The sequence below is a fragment of the Corylus avellana genome, chromosome 9, assembly GCF_965113065.1.
Source record: "Corylus avellana chromosome 9, dhCorAvel1.hap1.2, whole genome shotgun sequence".
NCBI classification, from domain to species: Eukaryota; Viridiplantae; Streptophyta; class Magnoliopsida; order Fagales; family Betulaceae; genus Corylus; species Corylus avellana.
Window position 1 is genome coordinate 16,452,541 of NC_142498.1, and position 22,622 is coordinate 16,475,162.

Genomic DNA, 22,622 nt, shown 5'->3' on the forward strand with positions numbered 1-22,622 from the left:
ATCACCTCCATCTGCCAACACCTCTGCATCAAGTGTGCACTTGAGTCCTTCACTTTCCACCCATCTAGTAATGCTAGCCCAGTTGCTTCCCGACTCATTCTCCAACACCCCTTCCCCAACCATTCCCATAGCCAGCTCTAATTCTCTTCCCTCCGGTCCCTCAGAAATTGCTCCCCCCCTAATCCATCCTATGCGAACCAGATTGCAAGATAATGTTGTTAAACCTAAACAATTTACTGATGGTATTGTTCGATATCCACTCCCTAAGGCGTTTACCACTTTGCCGCCAATCTCTCACATATAAATACCGAACCTTCCTACTTCACTGAGGCAACAAAGCTTCCTCAATGGCGAGCTGCAATGAATGATGAGTTCACAGCTCTTCTGGGAAATGGCACTTGGGATCTTGTTCCTTAAGGCAATGGCATGAATGTTGAGGGATGTAAATGGGTCTATCGTATCAAAATAAAGGTTGATGGGTCACTTGAGCGGTACAAAGCACGTTTGGTTGCAAAGGGGTTTCATCAACAAGAAGGGGTTGATTTTGTTGAGACTTATAGTCCTGTCATTAAGCCCATAACTGTTTGACTGGTGCTTTCTCTTGTTGTTTCTGCAGGTTGGGATATTCTACAATGGATGTAAGTAATGCCTTCTTACATGGATACTTACAAGAGGATGTTTCTATGCTTCAACCACCGGGTTTCAGTCATCCAGGCTACCCTACACATGTTTGTAAACTAAAGAAAGCATTGTATCGTCTTAAACAAGCTCCACGAGCCTGGTTCTCTCGCCTCAGCACTAAATTACTTGAGCTTGGATTCATTGCAAGCAAATCTGATTCCTCACTCATTCTTCTTGTCGCTACATGCTTAGAATTTATGTTATGATATATGTGGATGATATTATTGTCACAGGTTTAAATCCATTAGCAATTTCTACTCTCATTTAGCAATTACAGAGTGAATTTGCTGTAAAAAAATCTAGGAGCGCTGCATTTTTTTCTTGGTGTCGAAGCAGTCAAGACCAATGATGGTTTGATGTTGTCTCAACAACGCTACATTTATAATTTGCTTAAACGATCAAATATGCTCACTGCGAAACCAGTCACCTCTCCTATGGTTGCTACTGCTTCCTTAAGCAAGTTTGATGGCCCAGATTTTGAGGATCCTACGTTGTACAGGAGTACAGTGGGAGCTTTGCAGTATCTATCTCTCACAAGGCCTGATGTCACATTTGCTGTCAATCGTGTTTGCCAATTTATGCATTGTCCATCTATTTCTCATTGGACTGCCGTTAAAAAGAATTTTACGTTACTTAAAGCATACCGTTAGTCATGGTCTTCTTCTACCTAAATTCTCTACACCACACTTGATTGCTTTTTCCGACACTGACTGGGTTGGGTGTCCTGATGATCGCCGATCCACCACGGGCTACTATGTTTTTCTTGGTAACAATTTGATCTTATGGTCCTCCTACAAGCAACCAATTATCTCTTGGTCAAGCACGGAAGTTGAATATCGTGCTCTTGCCAATACAGCTGCGGAGCTTATTTGGCTTCAGTCTCTCCTTCAAGAACTTAGTGTTTTTCTTCCAATAGCACCCATACTCCATTATGACAATATTGGGGCTACTTATCTTACGGCTAACCCAGCTTTTCATTCGTGCACCAACACACATAGCCATTGATTATCATTTTGTCCGTGACAAAGTTGCCTCCAAATAGCTTCAAGTTAAATTTTTGTCCAACAAATATCAATTGGCTGATGCTCTTAGTAAGCCACTGGCAACTACTCAATTCTCTTCCTTAGTTTTCAACCTCAACGTGCGTCCCTTATCGTGGAGTTTGAGGGAGCGTGAAAGGACACAAGAAACCATGAATTTCACATCTACTCCTCTTCCAGTAACATCAACCTCACAAACTTCCTCTGCAGAAATAAATCTAGCTGCTACATCATCCACTCACATTAATCCAATAGTTACAAATGATTGAATAGTGTGGCTGCCTTTATGTCTTCCAACAGTTATAAATGATTGAATAGTGTGGCTACCTTTATGTCTTTTTTAGTACAACTATTTTATTTCTTTAACAGTCAAGTGTCTTTATATATGCCATGTGTTGTGCATTTCTTTATATAAATGGAAAAGTCTCCACCGAATAGTGCGAGAGACAATTATAATCAAAATTTGTTTTAGTTTTTATATTGCTGATCTTGATTTTAATAACAGTATGATGTCACTTCAAAAAAAAAAAAAGTGTAAGTAATAATAGTAATTTTAAGAGTAATATTGCTTTTTATATTTATTTATTATACCTATTTCACAGCGTGTTTTAACTATTTTTTTAATTTTTTTTTTTTTTAAACAACTACCATAAGAAGTGATTTAAAATACATCAATCAACGGATATGTGAAATATGAGTATGTTTTAATTAAACGTTTATTTGGGTGTACGGATGAGAAAGTTGTGAAACTGTTACAAGGAGCCAAGAAAAAGAGATGCACAGCCAAATTGAGAAGTGGTAGTAGCGGCAGATAAAAATGTTGATAACGGTCAGAGAAGCTTCTTCTTCTCCCCTTTGCTTCCACCTCTCTACCCTGTCTCATCTCAACCCCAAAGCCTGTCGGAGACCCAAAACATCAGTCTGCCGAGCCAGCGTTTCTGTTCGGAGAAAACCCAACAGCACCGTATCCTGGAACCTGGGTCTTCTCTCAGAAAGGTATGCGATACCCTTTTCACTTTTCTCTTCCATAACCATTTCTAGGTTCGTTAATTCCTCAAACATGGGCATCTGGGGTGTTCTCCTAAATGGGTCTTTGGTAATATCTTGTGTGTGTGTGTGTGTGTGTGATTTCTGTTTTCTGTTCGTTTTCTAGCTGTAGTTTATGAGTTTCTCACATAAACGCGGACACACTTACACAACGGGAGCAATTAGAAAAATGGACCAAGAAACTGAGAGTAATGAGAAAAATTAGATGGAATTCTAGTCCGAAAAGACACCGCTACTAGAGGATTTAGTGAACAGTCAGCTGAAGCTTGGATGCAGTTTAAGTAGTGGAACAGAACTGACTTTAAGTTTTTCACAAATTTCAACTCATTTTGTTCTCTAGATTTGTGAGAGGCTAGGCTAGCAGCTATAGGGAAAGCAAATATGGCAGTCCAGGGGGACAGACACCGTTTGAAGAACGGGAATGCCAAGATTGTGTAATGGAATGCCAAAAAAGTAAACATTGTTGGGTAAGTCATTATTTAAGTTCATTGTGATTTTTTTCCAATCCCAATCGAAGTAGGGTTCTGAAGAGTACCCGTCAGGGTCTTCTTTCAGTTGCACATGCTATCGCAGTGTACAATACAAGAAATATCATGCACGGCTTGAAAATACTGTTTTCTGCTAGGATTTGTTTAGTCTTGGCAAACTAGTTGTCTATTTATTTTGGTCACCTGACCTTGCCTTTCTTTTGTTGATTATCTTCATTTCAAAGATTTTCTACTCTTTTTGTTGGATGCCAACATAGTATGATCTAAGGCGATTAGGGAAGTCCAATAAAAAGTTGAGACCTTGAGAAAGCCATTCATGAGAACTATAATCTAAGGCATTAGTAATGCTAGATATTATATTTTTATCCTACAATTATCCAACAATGTTGACGTGGTACTCCCAATCAACCATTGGATCTCTCTCCATTTTTATTATTATTATTATTTTTTAAATTTAACAAGGACTAATCCAAAGGTTAGTTGGGAGTGCCATGTCAGCCTTGTTAGATGAATGTTTGATAGAATTACAGTATCTAGCATTTCTCTTAACATTTACGTGTTTTTCCAAATCATAGCAAAATTTCACCTTAGAGGAATTTGGGTTCTGTATACCTAGTGACTTTTAAGAGTATTGAACTCTTCAATACTGATAACAGAATAGATCAAATGCAAATTTCTTTTGTGTCATCTCTGTATTCTGGGACAACTGCCAGAATTGTGGGTACCCGTTGTTGTAGTTATTTATCCTTCTGCTGACTGTAATTCCTTTGCAGCTGTGAGGGCTCCAATTTTGATCCCTTGAATATTAATTCAGATTTATCTTCTGGTATAAATGCTGCCTGGGAAAGTTTTCTATGCTTGTTTTCACAAACATATGAGAGTGCCTCTGGTACAAAAAAGGAGAAACCTACCTCTGCTCGAGGAGTGGCAGGTTTGTCTCTTGACTTCAATTTTTTTTTTCTTTTTTTTTTTTTTTTCTAAAGATCTTCAAGTTGCAATTGATATCCGTAGCTTTTAGCAGTTGATTAAGACATTTTGAATTGGCAGCTGCAATAGAGGACAGTTCCATTGATTTTGGAGACTTCTTCAAAGGGCCGTTACCAGGAAAGTTTCTCAAGCTCTTGGGATATCTAGCCCTATCCCGACTTGGAATATATATACCTCTTGGTGGGGTAAATAGCGAGGCTTTTCTTGGAAATTTGGATCAGAACAGTTTATTAAGCACTTTGGATTCTTTTTCTGGAGGAGGCATTGGTAGACTTGGGATATGCTCTCTTGGTATTGTTCCCTTCATCAATGCCCAGATTGTGTTCCAGCTTCTTGCGCAAATATATCCAAAGTTGCAAGATCTTCAGAAAAGAGAAGGAGAAGCAGGAAGAAAGAAAATTCTTCAGTATACTCGATATGCTTCGGTTGGGTTTGCCATAGTACAGGTAAGACTTTCACTTAACTTGAATCAAGAACAGTTTTACACTTTATAACTTGTGAGATGAAAAGAACTTCAACTGGTGTGTTGGGTTAGTGATTTGGATCGTTAGATTAAAATAAAGGAAAAAAAAGTGAAACTGAATACCTTAAAACTGGAATTCAAAATAATAGAATGATTCCAATAGAAAAAAAAAATGACAACCATCATATGCTGAATGTTGATTCCTATTATTAGAATCTATCAAGTCAAATTTGAGTATATGTAGGGCAGTTTTGCTCTGAACTGGTATGGACTCTCTAATTAGGGTAGACAATGGATATGTCACAAATAATTTAAATATAATAATATGGCACAACTATTTCTGGAAGGATTGACCATCAACATCCTCTCCTGAAAGTTCCTATATCTTATTAAAAAGTTCCCTAATACCAATACCATGTACATTGTAATGCTTCTACATTAGGGGCTGTATGATGAGCTCTGATTGTAATATTCTGTTATCCATCTCTGGTTGCCATTGCAGGCAATTGGCCAAGTACTCTACCTTCGTCCCTATGTTAATGACTTCAGTACGCAATGGGTTCTTACTTCTGTTACCTTATTGACACTTGGCTCAGTACTTACAACATACATCGGGGAGCGAATCTCTGACCTAAAACTTGGAAATGGCACATCTCTTTTGATATTTACAAGCATTATCTCCTACTTGCCAGCATCTTTTGGTAGGACTGTTTCACAGGCATTTCAGGATGGTAACTACATTGGACTCATTGCCATCGTTGTCTCCTTCTTTCTATTGGTCCTCAGTATTGTATATGTTCAGGTAAGTGCTGCTTGTATTTTTTAACCAAGATGTCATTGGAAGTAAAGAAATGTTCACAATTATATCAACAAAGGGTTTCAGGAAGCAGAGAGGAAAATTCCACTTAACTATGCTTCAAGATACACCAGCAAAAGTGGAGGACTTCAAAAATCTGCTTACCTACCCTTTAAGGTTTGTATTCTAGCTTCTTGCTCTATGCTTCTGTAGTTTTGGAGTTCCCATCCTTTAATTAGAGGACTCTAGTCAACACATACTTGGAAATGTTTACTAGTTGTTTTTCACCTACTCGGAGTCATTTACTCATGCTTTAAGGCTCATAAAGACATGGATAGCTAATCTGTGGCCACGAGCGCTTAATTTTGAATTTTGTTCTACATTTAAAATCTAGCATATTGTTTTCCTGACTTCTAATCATATAATCACTAAACTGATCATCACTGCCAATTTTATATTATTCTGTTGACAATTGACAACGATTTTTACCTCTAGCATCTGGTGAGAACATTGATTACAGATAAATCCTTTCTTATCTTGTCGGTACTTCTTTTGACATCTTTGTTTCAGCCATTCTTCATTCATGATCACCATATCTGTTTCAGAGCTCTGCCAAAATGGTTCTCCACATTCCATTCCTGATCTAATTATTTAGTTTATGCACTTACAGCTTGTTTTATGTGTGTAATTTTACATTTACATTTATCTTCTCTTTGCTCTAGCTGAGTCTAATTCTTTTGTTTTCCTTTTGTTTAGGAAAAAGAATGTAATAATTCTACAATTTTTTCCAAGTGAAACTTTATTAGTTTTTTTTATCTTCATAACCATCTCAATTTTCTGATAAGCAGGTGAATAGTTCTGGAGTGATGCCAATCATATTTTCTACATCATCATTAGCTCTTCCTGGTACTCTAGCACGCTTCACTGGTGTAACTGCACTGAAGAATGCTGCAGTGGCTTTAAATCCTGGGGGTAAGATTTGTAACTTTTAGTTGTATAAATTGTTGAAGATTGAAGATAAAACTGAATATGGTCTGTTTATGGACACTAATAATGCTAGTCCCATTCAGCTGACACGACTGTCTCCAAAATCTATTACAAATCTTCACATTTTACTCAAGTTATAGGCAACTTGTGCATGATGAAACTGTCGAAGATGGAAACTTCCGATATGCTATGATTTGAGTCTCCTTGATTTGATTGCTTGATTTATTCCTATTATTCTGATTGTAATCTGCTATTAATTTCTTTCCATAATAGTTTGTATTTCTCTTCTATTTAAAACCCTTGTAAATGTATGAAACAATATTGAGGAATAAAACAATTTTTTTCTTCTTCCACTTCCAACTAAACTAAGTTATAAAAATTAAATCTTATTATGCTCTATTCTCCCTTAAATCTTTTCCCTATGCATAGGTTGATAAAGACTTTGTGATTATTTCCCCTAGACAAAGCCTATTGCTATTGCAGTCTACATGGTGGGACACTGGGTTGAAACCGCATGTTTTACCTTGTTGAAGTTATAATGATATCATCAATACTAAGGACTAAAGAGAATCAAATGAAGTCAAAGAGACATTCCATCAGTTTTTTTTTTTTTTTTTTTTTTTTTTTTTTTTTTTTTTTTAGCATTTTGTAGGTTAACTTCCTATTTTTATCATATTGAACATTTAGTAATTTAAAACTAACGAGACAAATCTTTGCAGGTTCTCTCTATCTTCCGACAAACATCCTTTTAATAGCTTTCTTCAACTACTATTATACTTTCCTACAATTGGACCCTGATGATGTGAGTGAACAGTTAAAGCGCCAAGGTGCATCAGTTCCACTTGTCCGACCTGGTAAAAGTACAGCTGCATTTATTAAAACGGTAAATTTTTCTCATTTTAGATATAATTTATGTCCCTCAATACATTATTAATCCTGGGTTCTTAATCGACTTTTTTTATGATTGGGACATAAATGATGTTGCTTTGGTTTTAACATAGTAGGATTATTAGGTGCTTGTGTGAATTATAGGCTATGCCATTTGCCAGAATGATTTGAAATGATGTGAAATTAGAGGTTTTTTTTTTTTTTTTTTTTTTTCCACCGTGATTCACAGCTGCATAAACTTTTCAAGCTGTAGCATTAACTGCCAGATAAAGTAAACGAGTAGAGGAAAAAAATCCATGTTGTATATTTGAAAGAGGTTGACCTCCTTGCATTTCTCATATTACAATCATTTTCCCACTTAGTCCCCTTTCTTCTCAGTCCAATCCGAATAACCCTCTTAAGATAGGAGACATTGAAAAAGGCCGTAGCAAGAAGCCTGCTCTTGACTTAAAATGGTTGAATGAAGCTCTTAATGTGTATATTCATCAAAGTATCTTTGTTTTGCATATTATACCAATAGGTTATTGAGTTATTAAAATTAAGCAATTTGCTTTTTTTTTTTTTTTTTTTTTTCATGTCACAAGTTTTTGCATTTTCAAATGATTTTGAAATCAAAATGAAACTATCCCATGTTGAACTGTAGCAGAACTCTGTTAGCTATCTACTTTATGCAGTGCTTAGACGTCCGACGGAGATTGGTAGTCACCTTGGAGTAAATATTGTTTATGTTATTCATTATTATTATTTTTTTAAATTGATTCAAGTTTGTTTGATATGATTGCAATACATGCCCCCTTCCACCTTTCTTGGTTTTTTTTTTTTTTTTTTTTTTTGTTGTGTGGATGAATTAATCAAAATGGTTTGATGCAAACAGTAAAAAGTTATTTTTATTTTAGGGGAAACTTCAGAAAACTCCTCTAAACTTCCACACGTTTTGAAAATGCCCCTTTGAAGTTCAAAAACTCTCAATTAAGGGTATCAAACTTTTAATTTATTTTAACTACCCAATTCCGTTACAATTTTCCGTTAAATTTTGTCAAAATTTTCGAAATACCCGTATTTTTTTTATTATAAAAATATAAAACAAAAAATTGTATAGATTTAGGGTTTTTATTTATTTATTTAGTTTTTTTATATAAAAAAAAAAAAAATCTTTGAAATATTTTTTATCTTTTTATATAAGAAGAAAACATGGGTATTTTGGGGATTTGGACAAGATTTATCGGAAAATCCTAACATAATGGGGTAATCGAAAGAAATTAAAAGTTCGATACTCTCAATTGAGAGTTTTTAACTTTGAAGGGGTAGTGTCAAAATGAGTGGAAGTTCAAGAGGCTTTTCTAAAGTTTCCTTTTTTTATTTTATTTTAGGGATAAATGCAAAATTGGTCATTGTGATTGGCCTAAATTACAAATCACTCCCTGTGGTATAAAAAATAATTTATTAGTTCATGTAGTTGGCTTAAATTACAAATCACTCAATGTGCTATAAAAAATAATGTATAGGTCCTCAGGGTAGGCCAAAATAGCAGTTTATTTCCTCAAATCAATTTTTGTTAAGTAACTTAACAAAATCTGTAACTTTGTTACGTCATAGTCAATAAAAACGCGACATATATTATTATTAATTTATGACTTTAAAATATGACAACTAGGATTTTTCACATTATTTTAGGACACTAGCTAAGATTACATATCGGCTATCATTCCAAGTCATACTGCTTTAATAAATTAACATAATCTCTTCTATCCTCAAAATTTTATTTTATGTGCAACCCTGTTTCATTTTCATCTTCCTCACCACGATTTGAAAGCATTTTGTGAGAATTTTACGGTTACATCTTCTAACCATTGAAAAATAAATAAAAACAACATTCAAGTTAATAAATTGTGACAAATTTTTCATTCAAATCATGTTGGAGAAAATTGGGTTACTCTTTTTATTAAATTGGCATTTGTCTTTAGAGCATGGAAATTGATTTTAGGGAGTAAACTATTATTTTGGCCTACCATGATGACCTATAAATTATTTTTTATACCACAGGGAATGATTTATAATTTATGTCAACTACAGGGACCTGTAGATTATTTTTTATACCACAAGCAATGATTTGTAATTTAGGCCAATCACAAGAACTAATTTTGCATTTATCCCTTTATTTTAGTAGTCTTATTTGATTTTAGGATTTTATATTCTAGATATGGGCCGTATTTTTTATTCATTAGGTCTTTTTTTTAGATGTTATTATGTCTTGGTATTTTATTTGTGGGTTCTAATGGTTATTTAGTTTTGGCTTAATGATCAAAGCCCATAAAGCCCAAGTCTTATTAGTACAAATCTTTTTAGAAGTCTAATTCTTATTAGGGTTAGTGTTCCAAGTCTTATTAGGGGTTTGAGCCTTATTGGAGTTGGGTCTAGTGCTTTTGTTTTTTTAATATATATTGATGTAACACAACACTTTCACTTTAATGGAGAGAACAATTTTTATGAAATTTTTATAGCAATTATGCTCATATGATGCAATCCTTTTCTGAGGTGCGATTCTGAGGAAACCCTTGATGTGATACTTGGGAAAACTAGATGTGATGCTTAAATCTATTTTCTTCTTTCTATTCTTATTTTCCTTTTGAATTTTTCAATGATTTCAACCCGATCCCAGAATACTCGTACCTGAACTGTGTTTTCATCTTTTCCCTAAAGAGTCGAAATCCTAAAACCCCAAACCATTCTAAAATACCTAATAATGTAATTTTAATGTTAGGTGGTACTGTTCACCACCCCTAGAATAGTAGTTCAAAACTTGAAATTTGCTCATAGTTTGACCTCCAAACCCTACCATATACCTTCTCCTATTGAAAACCGTAAATTCCCAAACTTTACCCATTTTTAACATCCTTAGCTCTTCACCCTAAAAGAATGTTGCCGGTCAGAATTTTTTACTTCGGATTTGATGTCAAGCTTTTGTCCTACATCATGGTCTTCATTTTTGTTGACCTCCAAACAGCCACTATTCTTTTCCTTCATTATTGAAAGAAAAGGACTTCAAAAGCTAATTCTCCAAGAATTTTTCTACAGTGTTGTGCTACCTTCACTTACTGATTATGCTAAATATATAACTTCCCTACTTTTGTGTTTATTTTCCTTTCCTTTCCTTTCCTTTACTCTTCCTCCTTTATAAAATGGTATCAAACGCAGATGCAGCTGAACTGGATTTGACTAACATCTTTAAAGTTACTGCATCAATTACATGCCTTTTTGGCTTCAATTTGGTTTTGAATTCAATTATGTTCTTTTATGGTTGGAAATAGGTTCTAAGTCGGATATCAGTTCTTGGTTCGGCCTTTTTGGCGATCCTGGCTGCTGGTCCTGCCGTGATTGAACAAACCACACACCTGACTGCATTTCGGGGATTTGCTGGCACATCTGTTCTCATTCTTGTTGGCTGTGCAACAGACACTGCAAGAAAAGTTGAAGCCGAAATAATATCCCAGAAGTACAAGAACATAGAGTTTTATGACACTGAAAGGTACGGCCCATAAAAGGAATGACAGGTTAAAGGCTAGAGAGTGGACAAATCTGCAAAAGAACTTATAGTGGGGATCTGGCTCTCTATAGATGGCATGGTGATACTTTTCCATGCTGGTTTGATTCTTATACTTTTTTTTTTTTTTTAATTTAATTTTTATAATACATATTGATTTAGGTTTGTACATAGTGCTGCAGGACAGCCAAAATTTTCTTCCTTTAAAATTTATGACAAATAATTACAAAATTCATCTTTTGCTAACAAGTTTGTGTCAAAGGATGAAAGGAAACAGAAGTGGTTTTTGTGTTATACACATTTTATATGCAGTCGATATTCCAGTTGGTTTTTTTTTTTTTTTTTTTTTTTTGGATATGTAATTCAGCAACATAGGGTTTCATTCTTTCAGTCCTATAGAAGATAATTGAAAACTTTATTTGCAATGGTTAATTGAATCTGTAGTCAATCGAAAGCAGAAGTTGGAGAGAGCAAAGAATAAACGAGCATAATGTTACGAATTCAGGTATCTCTCATTGGTTAAGTGCAATCTTAATAGTATGTATATAAGCTTTTTGAAAAAAAGCAAAAAAAAAAAAAAGAAAAGACATAATTCGTGTTATTTTATGTGAGTGGGAATTTTTTAAATGTTTTGATTTGAAAAGAGTTGATGTTATAGAAAGTTGAAAAGTGTTTTTGATGAGATATGCTTTTGAAAAGTACTCCCTCATCCTTCTCTTATCATTCTATTTTTAAAATTACCATTAGATCTGTAGAACTTATGTGTTTGATTGACCTCATATGAGCCCTAAAGATACAATGGTGATTTTGAAAAGAATAAGGGAAGGAAATGAAGCATTTTTCTTTAGGATTCATAGAAGAAAATTGTTTGGTAAACTTTTTGAAAAAAAAAAAAAAAAACTGATGAGTATTTTCAAAACACAAGAAATTAAGCTACAAAAAAACTGGTAAGTACTTTCAAAACACAAAAAATGAAGCTTAAAAAAAAACTGATAATTATTTTCAAAACATAAAAGAAACGAAGCCAAAAAAACAAAAAAATTAAGGGTGGTTTAAAAAAAAAAAAAAAAAAAAAAAGAAACTCAAGGATGGTCACACAATCACTTCCTCTTAACCGTTGGGAGAGGGCTCATAACCAACCCCTCTCTATTGTTAAGGATAGCTGTGCGACCACCCCCAGTCTATTGGGGGGTAGCCACTGGGTGTTGGCCACTTGTGGCTTAATGTTGGAGTAATTGCATGGCCACCCGTTTTGGCTGCTAAGGATCGCACACAACCACCCCTAATATGGCGAAAGGAGTGGCTGCAATGCCACCCTAGCGCCTCTCTACTTTTTCTTTTCAAAAAAATATTCTTTCATAAATCTAAATTAATCTTTTCACTTAAAAAATAAGTAGTATTTTCAAAATATTTTAAGGTTTTTTTTTTTTTTTTTTAATTTAATTATCAAAGTGTTGGTGTATGAAAGATATTTCGTTCAGCAATGTGTTTTAGGCCCAACTCAATTCCTGCCCCCACCCCCCCCATGGCTGAATTTCAGAGCAGAGACGTCAAACAGTGGGGAAGAATCCAGGTTGGCGAACATGGAAGCTTCCAGAGACTACTGCTAATCGCTCCCATAAGATGTCCCTGTACCTAGAAAGTTTCCATAAATAGATTTTAATGTCCTATTCCAGATTTGAAGAGGAAAGCCGTATTTTGATCACAAATATATCTTTGTTACAGTATGATGCTTAGAATTAGAAGTCCCATTAATAATGGACACACAGTTTGACTGATTAAGTCCACTAAATTCTATCACCAAGTTTACATAGTAGACATAATATTAATGCCCCTCCCACCCTTTTCCTGTGCTGCAAAACGATCCTTTTACCCACCTCCTAAAGGTGTCATCACTGAAGCAAAGCAGAGGAACTTCAAGAAAAGCATCACAGGGCCATCTCCCATAAAGATGTGGAATCCCATATTCCAAATGAAACAAATTCTCAAGCACAGTCACCATATACTACTCATTCATAAGGCTCAGTAGAGAAGTCAGGCTCTTCGGGTTTCCTTAACTTTGGCATCTCATCTTTTATCCTAAGAGCTCCTCTCCTTGTGTTTGCAGCAAACCTTGAAGCCAGTATTGTTACCCCCAGGTTCATTCTTGCCTGAGAAGGACTTGAACCAGCAGAAGAATGTTCCTCTTCTTCTTGCCCCGTCTCATCTGCCTCTTTCTGGTTCAAAGCAAAGGATTCCCTCATGTTGAGATCTTTTACCGCCATCCTCCTCTTGTGCCGCCGCCAAGCAGCCTGTATGAAGCAGGCTGCCCATGTCCTCCAATGGTGAGAATAAAGCCGGAAGGTGTGCTGCAGCTTCTTGCTGTGGAGCCGTCTGAATTGATTGGCCACAAATTTGAGATTTTCAGCTCGCAGTGCAAAGGCTTCAACTTCATTTAGTGCTTTGACTGTTCTAGTTGATGATGGCAAGTTGACAGTAGATTTGGGGAGCAAAGCCCACGCAAGTAACTCCTCTCCACAAAAATCTCCAGGTCTCAATGTAATTGAGTTGAAGAAACCAGTCCGACCTCCATTGGTTGTGGAACTGTCGAGTCTACCTCTGATAATAAAGAGCATCTCTGTCACTGGGTCACCCTCGCGAACAATGTATGTGCCTGCAGTGCTTAGGGAGGATACTAGTCGCTCGCATATTGCATTAAGCAGCTGATCATCCATCTGCGAGAAGAAGGGGACCTGCAAACGTGGAAAGCAAGAGGGTTTATATACTTCAACAGAAGTAACTTAATTATAAAAAAAGCAAAAAAAATAAAAATAAAAATTGCCATTTGTCCTATGGTTTTTTGAGACCAAATTATGCACGTGTTGAATAGTTTTAGCAATATTGCCTAGGCCATGTTGGATGGAGAAGAGGCATCTAGTATATCAGAGATACTACTTAACATGTATCCTGCTGGTATTCTATATTAATACAGTAGTTTTGATGTCTAATGCCTAGCTTACTTGGTACGCCATATCCCTTGATCATTTTCTAAAACACAATTTGTGAACTGGAGGCTACAGACAGTTTAGGAGCAGAGTATTGCTCAAAATGGATCAAATGGCTTGTTTCTAATACATTTCAGTTGGGCTGTTCCTCCACAATTTCACACAGAAGTCTAGCCAGTTAGTTAGAAATGACATTCCCAAGGATCTTTATGGCTGTAAGTCCCAAATTAGAATTCCTCCAAACCCATTACTTTGGATAGAATATGACTACGGATAACCAATGAGTGCAGTTTGTTAGCTCTAGAAATACTTTGGGAGGACCATACTCGTCGAACAAGGTCCAAGGATAGGTGGCGCTGAATATCACGACGAAGATCAGCAGGTAATCCACGAAGGATGGCTTCTTCATCAACTCCTCGAGTTGCAAGCCACTTATATTGAACAAAACGTCGAGCACGTTTTTTTAAATCTTCAGGGAGTTGGCGATGCCTCATCCACTCCTCAGTGTCTCTTTGCTTGAGTCTCCATTCCTCGAGCCGCACGGTAAGAGATTGCAAGTACGTCTACATCAGGAAAACAACTTTAAGCACAAATTAGCATGTCTTAAAAAAGAATCAATGACAAGTTCTCTAAATTTGATCCAATTTTTTTTTTTTTTTTTTTTAATTTAAAATGTAACTGTCTAAAAACCCAGTAATTAGACTGGAGGAATGAAAAACACGATACAAGTGAATGACAGGAAAACAAAAGAATTGCATCAGCTGCCAAGTAAAGTGGATAGGAATAGAGAATTATCCTTTAACCTTTAATTTACTCCCTCTTAGACACTCTCTTTTTATACTTTTCGTGTAATTGGGTTGCGCCCCCTCTGCGCTTTTTTATATCATAATTACTTATCAAAAAAAAAAAAAAAAAGTGGATAGGAATAAAGTGCAAGACCAGCAAGAAAAAGAAAGAAAAAGAACATAGCCATGCCCACTCCGAACAACAGACAATTTCAGAAGACAGTACTAAACTTCCTACATACATAGGCGTGCATGCAAAGACACAACACCCAAGGTTATATATGATTACATTAAATTATTATTTCAGTAAAGAGGCAAAAACAAAAGCATGTGAGTAAATGGGAAACATCGACCAACAAAACACTAATCATATGTTGAATCAAAATTTGATTGACAGAAAAGTAATTTCAAAATTTGAATGGTGAGAATTAAAGGAAAAGCATTCTCAAATACCTGCATATTCCCAATCAAACGGGCAAATAATACCAGACCCAAGATGGCAATAAGAATGGCAAATGACGTCTCTCCAATAAAAGTGCTTGTAGACAAATTCTGCCCATATGAACTGAGATAGAAAGAAAGCAAAGATAAACGTAAACAAATTGTTTTTGGGCAGACTAGCTGTGTGGCAAAGAATATACTTTCCCAATGACTAAATAATATTTTATGCTATCCCTTGCCAGTGGCAGGGGATTGGGGGTTGTGTATATCCTTTCTCTTACCCGTTGTTTTTACAGTTTTTCACTATCATAACATGTCATTTGAAACAGAAAAGATATGAAAAGAAAATAAATGGTTGATCCCCATGTAGTGATTGAATATCTTATATGTCATACTTTAAAGAGTTATCATAACACAGGTTATATAGATACGGCATTGGCACCTACCAGGCATTAATTGATGAAAATTATGGTCCATTTCATAAATCATATACTAGAGCCAACAGCATGCATGACATACAATTAAAAAGCCATTAAAAATGGTAAAAAAAAAAAAAAAATGTATTGCAGACATAATCAGGAAAAATAAGAGAAATCATAAACATGATAATCTCAATGCACGACATATAACATATGTGTAAGTGTGTGGGTGGGTGGGTGTGCGCAAATGGGTGCAACATTTTTATTAAATAATAACTTTCATTCTACTAGTTAGTAAAAGAAACCATACCTTAGATTCTGCAAGCCCCACCATAAACAGTAGAAATACTTCCTGATGAAGTTTATGAAAACAACATCTTTCTTCACTGCATTTTCAAATATGCCATACTTGAACTCAATTTCATTATTAGGATTACACTTCTTAAACACATTTGTAGCATTTTCCCACGTCTTGCGATAAGCATCACAATCTAAATAATGTAGCAGGCAACCTGTAGAGTTGATATCCTCTTTACAAAATTTTTTCCAGCATGAGGTATACCGGTCAATAGACAGCAAATACCATGCTGCCCCTAAAACCTGCAATTACAGAAGTACAATCACAAATTAACATCCCCACTGTGTAACTCAAGAAAATAAGAAAAATAACACTTAATCAAGGATAGTAACCCTTTTAAAATGGTTCTACAAGATTAGTCGAATACATTGGGGGAAGACAGAGAGAGAGAAAGCAACAATCAGAGGAAGGAAAAAGTAACAGTACATACATGGCTAGCCAACATGTACAACAGTAGATTGTATGCAGCCCCTGCCCAGGCAGTCTTGGTAACCACTCCAGTTGCTTTTACTATTTGCGAACTTAATGGAAAAATCAGATATAATCTCGGAACATACTGGAGGAGAACAATAAGTGCAAGGGCATTGTTGTTATGATCAGTTTCTCGATTTCTTGTTGCTGGTATAATAAACCAGATCACCATCTGCATAAAATATTTTAAATCAACTGTGCTTAAACAAGACAATAACAACATAATGACAAAACAAACAGCTCAGATCAAAATTGGCTGCACATTTCAATTTTCAAGAACAATGAAACTACATCACTTCTTAGCAACATACAGGAAGAGAAAAGTTTAGCTATGGTAATCAAAAGTGGATAAAATTTAATGTGTTCTCTTTTAACTCAGTCATAAATGGAATCTACCCAAAAGCTCACACAGGTGTGCTAGTGATAAACCAATCAATTTATAAGGTATAGAATAAATCTACCTTGAGCACACATCAAAAACCAACTAAAATTATTTTTATTTATCCTTGAATCTTATAAGAAAGTAAACTATTAGTGACACTATGGAGAGCCAAGTTAGCCCAAAGGTCAACGAAATTACACGAGTGGATTCGTTCGTCAAAACTTTTTAGAAGGTGCTTTTTGTTTTTTGGTTGTGATGTAATAAATGTGAAAATAGTTTCGAGTGTTTGTGTTTTGAGTTGTTTGTTAATGCTTTTTTTTTTTTGCTAAAAAGCAAAAAGCTAACCTAAAAAGCATTGCCAAACGACCTTGGCACCAAGAGGAGACCCTCACCCACTACCCTTCAGCAAGTATAGACTAGACTTAAGGTGTACCAAAAGGCATTGTTGGAAGCAAAAACAATAAGATTAAGTCACAATTCAACATAATTATTAATGGACAAAGTTTTCCACCAAACTAGGTTGGAGGAATTTCCTCCAACCTAATCTCTAAAGTTGACATGTGTCCCTAAACATGTGCTTCTCACATGTTTTTTTTTAATACCCTAATTTCCACAAACGTACGTTAACTCTCTACTTTTCCGTCAAATTCTTTTTTCTCCCTCTCTCACGTCTCCCTCTAGCCTCTCTCTCTCAAACATCTACAGAGACAAACACACGCACATCTCCCTCTTGCACGTCCAAAGGAGTCCAAGCTCTGTGTCTTTCCAACCCAGAAAATCTCTCTCAAATCTGGTTTCTGGGTTGGTGGAGAGTTTCAAGGCAGTAGAAGAGCACGTCAATCCTTCATTAAGCTTCACATCCTCAACGCCCTCATCTACCAACTTTTCAGATTTGACCAGAAGAGATTTTTCTCTTCATGAATTAGCTAGCCAGCTAAATTATTTTTCAAAAGCTTATTTGAAAAATCACTCGCTAGCGAAAATTTAATTAAAATAAAAATCTGTAGTAGAATATTAATTGACATACTTCCCAGTTAAATTTCCCTGGAACTTGGAAATTTTTATCAAAATAAGTGGTTTTTGTGGAAACTGGACTAATGACTCATGGAGAGCATTACAAGATTTTTAGTATTTATTTTTCATTCACATGGACAAAGGAAACTTCTATCAACCAAATGAATCACTTAGAAAAAGAAATATAAAGGAATAAAAAAAAGAGGATTACCCTTATCAAGAGCACCCTATCCAACTTACCTACATACTTCATATTCCTCTTTCCTCTCCAAACAGTATTGCAAACCGTATTGAGAAGCTCCAATGTGATTTCTTATAGGGTGGGCTAAGTGAAGAATTCAATATCATATGGTGAATTGGCCCATAAGTGTGCAAGCTGATCTCTGAGGGAGGGTTGGGGATTAGGAACTTGATGAAGTTCAATCATGCTCTCTTAGGTAAATGGCTTTGGCGCTATGGGCTTAAGAGAGAGGCTTGGTGGAGAGTGGTGGTGGACTCTAAATATGGAAGTTCATGGGGAGGATGGTGTTCTAGTGAGCCTATTGGGGCATATGAGTTGTGTTTATGGAAGAATATTAGGAGAGGTTGGAAGTTGTGTTTATGGAAGAATATGGCCCTTAAGGATACATTTCCAGTTTTATTAGGTATTTCTAGTGCAAAGGATGCCCTTGTTGCGGCTCATGTAAAATTTTCTGAAGGTTTCATTCAGTGGAACATGAGCTTTGCTAGAGCGGCTTAGGATTGGGAGGTGGATGTCTTTGCCTCGTTCTTCAAGTTGTTATATTTAGTAAGATTGAGAAGGGAAGGGAACAAGTTGTGGTGGCTTCCTTCCAAAAGAGGGTTGTTTGGTGTTAAATCCTTCTATAGGATCATGGGTTGTCATGATCGTTTTCATTTCCGTTGGAAGAGTTTTTGGAGGACTAAGGATTCGTTGAGACTAACCTTTTTGTGTAGCTGGTGGCTCTAGGAAAGATCATTACCATGGACAATCACCAAAAGCGGCGCGTCATTGTGGTTGATAGGTGTTGTATGTGCAAAAAGATTGGGGAGTCCGTGGACCATCTTCTTCTTCATTGTGAGGTTTCATGTACTATTTGGAATGTTTTTTTCAATCGATTTGCGTTGTCTTGGGTTATGCCTAGACGAATAGTCGATTTGTAATTTGAATACTTGTTGGTAGATTGCCAGCAACACTCATAGCGCTGTTCTGTGGAATATGGTGCCTTTGTGCCTTTTGTGGTGTCTATGGAGGGAAAGAATCGATAGGAGTTTTGAGGACTGCGAGAGGGCTTTGGAGAAGATTAAATCTTTATTTTTCAACACTTTGTATCTTTAGACAGCTGCTTATGTTTCTCCTTTAGTGATTAGTTATCATGATTTTCTTGTTCTTTTTGCCCCTATTATCCTAACGACTTCTCTTGTATACTTCCTATGTATATGGGGCGTCTTATGTCTTTAATGATATCTCGATTACTCATCAAAAAAAAAAAAAAAAGACAACCCATTGCCACTGTATGTGATTAACATACTTAATGAGAACCTAAGCAATAATGGTAGGAAATACTCGAAATAGCATCACTTTACCATAGGAAAGATATGAAATCCCTAGTCACAAACTATTCAAGCCCAATCAAATGAAATTAGTAAAGGACACATATGAGAAAACTGTAGAGTAAGAGGACACATATGAACTTAGATACCTTATGATTTTCCGAGACTTAACAAACACAGCAAGAAATGATGTAGATAAGAGGAAAAAGATAAAACCTCCTAAAACAACAAGTATATTTTTCATAATCATATTGATTCTAATTGCTTCACAATACAATTACACTTTAACAGAAAGAAAATTCAGCACGACATGTTTGCAATAAGATCTATTATGCATAGAAGGCAGAACAATACTTCACAACAAAATACCTGAGGAAGGGGCAGTGTGGCAATGAGATCAATGAAGAAGTCAGATCTAATATACCTCCGTGCAATCTTCTTTGGATCCATGACAAGTTCACCCCTCCCAAACACTCGAGAGCTTGGTGCAACATAAGCAGTCCTGAATTTTATAATCACATGCAACAAATAAAATATATCCGCAACAGTCCGAAAACATGTCACAACAATTCGCAAATTCAAGTCTGTCTTCACACATGAAGAATCCACATTTCCTCCCAGAGTGGGCAAAAAAAAGTACAATGGGTCAACAAAAAGTGCCACCAAGCATGAAATGATGAAAACCCAGTTCCATTGTAGCACAATCTCGCTACCCGGGTCAAGTATTCTCTTGCGCCATGGCTTGTGATCCTCTGGAAACACCTTAGACTTCCCAATTCCGAAAGTTTCAGTGAATCTATTTCTGCCCCCAACTAGTCCATCATCAGATTTTAGCAATGAAGATGATGGAACCTTATATGCAGATGACGACCTTTCTAGCTGTGATGGTTCAGTTCTTCCCCATGGATACTCATTATGTTTTATTCCATCAGAATGAAACCTACAACAGTTTAGGGGAACAAAATTGTCATAAAATTCCCAAAATCTCCGCTTTCAACTAAAAAGACTTCCAGGAAAACCTACTTTGATGAGACAAAAACAGTTCTTCAAAGCAAACTGAAGAGACATTATAAATTTCTCCCAGAAGGCATGGTGTAAATGTAATAAACCCCCCATTTGGTTGCCAAGAGAATCAGATAAAAAAAATAAAATAAATAAATAAGTAAAATAAAAGCAGAGCTCAATTTTACTCGGGTCTCGAATAATGAAGACTTTCATATTTTTCCAAAAATATATTATCAGTAACCAAACAGAGCTTGAAAAGAAATTAAAGATCCCGCACAAATGTTTTCAAAGAATCCGATATTTTAGGTATCTTGGTTCCAAACAACTCCAAACCTGCCTCAAATAAGCCCATTAACCGTAATTTTGTATCAAGGTCGAGACAAGTAGAGTTGAAGCTTCTAGAAACCTAACATAATTTAATAAAAAAACATCTAAGTTGTTCACAAATCCTCTTAGCGGCGAAATAGAGCGTTTGAAGAAGTCAAAATCCCATATATATAAATATCTATTTTTTTCTTTTTTAACAGAGAATGGCATACTTTATATTGTCCAGGTTCCCATGTAACCAAAATCTGAGCTCATCTAAAGCTATCGAGTATTACAGCTCTAGTTCAATAGAAGTTTAAACTCAGCAACCCAAAGAAAGCATAAAAGCCCAAAAAAAAGATTCCCAGAATCCATATTCCGCATAAACAAACAAAACCCAGACGAGGAAATGAAGAAAGGAACACTTACCTGACAAGCTTTTCCTTGTTCAGTTTCATGCCAAGAAGAAGGCTACTAAATCGGATCCTCTATGAAAACCCTCTCGAGAGAAAATGATGGAGAATTTGGCAGGAATCAGAAGCAGGTGGCCTGGTGGGAAATGGAATTTGTATAGTAGACGAAATGTTGACCAAATCAGACAACTTTTGGAACGAATTCACCAATCGTTGATTTTGTCACAGGTACTTCATCCGTCCATGTCAGACGGAATTGAACATCGGGAGTGGACTAGTGTTCGCGAATAGCACGTGAAGATTTGGAACGAGATTTAAACAAACAATTAAATTTTTTAATTGTTTTTGGAAAGATGAGTTGTTATTGGCCTGTTTGGTAAAATTTTTTTAAATTTTTTTTTTTTTTTTCTTCTAGAATATTGTTTCAAATATTAGTCGTTAGTATGTAATATCTCAATTAGCTGAGGACTACGTTCTATAAAGTGTAAGTCATCAGTTTAAATCTTTCTCGTCCTCTTTCTCGTGTGCGAACATATCAAAATATCAGTTACTTGACTTACCACTAACACATTTTTCAAAACAAACCACAAAATTATTCGCTTTTTTTTTTTTTTTTTTTTTAACACAAATTTTTATATTATTTTGTAAAAATATTTTCCAATTTCTTTTTTTTTTTTTTCAAAATTTTACCAAACAACTTTTCTATTGTAGATCCCGTATCCAACTCATTTCTCAAGCCCACACCAAATCAATTTTTAATTGTTACACTTCTTAAAACTCTTCTGAAATTCAAGAAACTTTATAAAATATCAAATTTCAGCAAAACCAATAACTTTTGGTCATATTCACTCAGTTATTATTATTATTATTATTATTTTGTTTTGCAAAACGAATTTTTGAGAGGTCAGCCTCTCTCCTTGGGCCGTGATGCTAAGCACGCTGGCGTGCTTAGCACGTCAGGCTATTTTCATTTTTTAAAAATTTTTTAATATTAAAAAAAAAAAAAATTGCCGGACTTCACCCTCTCTCCTTTACCCCCCTCTCTTTTATTTTTACTGTTGAAATAATGGAATATTCTAACATTACGAATATAATTCCACACTGCTTTATTGAAATGGTAGTCTGACATGATACCCACTACAGACGACGACGCTTTTCTACTGGGTTTTGCATGCGAAAAAAAAACTCATCTGACAAAGTTGTCATTAAAAAACATTAGCAAACAAATCAAAGGTCAAAAGTAAAGGGAATTTAGAAATTTTTTTTTAAAAATATATATAAAAATGACCACGTCACATAAGCTTTGCAAGAATGAAAAGGAGATAACTAAATGGCATATACCATTACTTGCTGCTATCTGCGATTTGGAAGAAGATGACCATCTTTTTCATATTAACAATCTTGAATTCAAATTCCATATTATTTGGCCCTGTTGGTAATGTAAACAGTGATTGATACGAGCTTCATAATTATTTTTAGGCTTATTTGATTGCACATCAAAAGAAGAAGCTATAATCCATAATTCCATTTTATTTTCTGTATAGTGAAATCATTTTTAGGCTTATTTGGACGTCA

The 22,622-nt window shown here is 35.5% G+C and overlaps 2 protein-coding genes across 2 annotated transcripts; one reads left to right on the forward strand and one right to left on the reverse strand.

Moving 5' to 3' along the window:
• The first annotated feature begins 2,474 nt into the window (after positions 1–2,474).
• SCY1 (SECY homolog 1) lies at positions 2,475–11,179 on the forward strand. Its single transcript, XM_059605583.2, has 8 exons — positions 2,475–2,717; positions 4,030–4,187; positions 4,304–4,689; positions 5,209–5,508; positions 5,590–5,679; positions 6,351–6,474; positions 7,209–7,372; positions 10,686–11,179. The coding sequence occupies exons 1-8, from the start codon at positions 2,539–2,541 to the stop codon at positions 10,914–10,916; spliced, it is 1,632 nt and encodes a 543-aa protein (XP_059461566.1). The 5' UTR covers positions 2,475–2,538; the 3' UTR covers positions 10,917–11,179.
• Positions 11,180–12,648: 1,469 nt separating this feature from the next.
• Positions 12,649–21,348, reverse strand: LOC132189241 (cyclic nucleotide-gated ion channel 17). Its single transcript, XM_059603878.2, has 7 exons — positions 21,064–21,348; positions 19,693–20,263; positions 16,336–16,548; positions 15,858–16,147; positions 15,141–15,252; positions 14,229–14,465; positions 12,649–13,650 (listed from the first exon to the last, which is right to left on the reverse strand). Exons 1-7 carry the CDS (start codon positions 21,090–21,092, stop codon positions 12,928–12,930), a joined length of 2,175 nt encoding a protein of 724 aa, XP_059459861.2. The 5' UTR covers positions 21,093–21,348; the 3' UTR covers positions 12,649–12,927.
• Between the last annotated feature and the right edge of the window lie 1,274 nt (positions 21,349–22,622).

Bases quoted from the DNA above. Each gene is read 5' to 3' on its own strand.
- LOC132189241 (XM_059603878.2), bottom strand. From the start codon at position 21,092: ATGAAACTGAACAAGGAAAAGCTTGTCAG. The intron at 16,148-16,335 runs GTATGTACTGTT...CTGTAATTGCAG, and splicing joins TGTACATGTTGGCTAGCCAT to GTTTTAGGGGCAGCATGGTA. The intron at 15,253-15,857 runs GTATGGTTTCTT...TTTCTATCTCAG, and splicing joins TGGGGCTTGCAGAATCTAAG to TTCATATGGGCAGAATTTGT.
- SCY1 (XM_059605583.2), top strand. From the start codon at position 2,539: ATGTTGATAACGGTCAGAGAAGCTTCTTCTTCTCCCCTTTGCTTCCAC. The intron at 6,475-7,208 runs GTAAGATTTGTA...AAATCTTTGCAG, and splicing joins AGTGGCTTTAAATCCTGGGG to GTTCTCTCTATCTTCCGACA. The intron at 7,373-10,685 runs GTAAATTTTTCT...GGTTGGAAATAG, and splicing joins CAGCTGCATTTATTAAAACG to GTTCTAAGTCGGATATCAGT.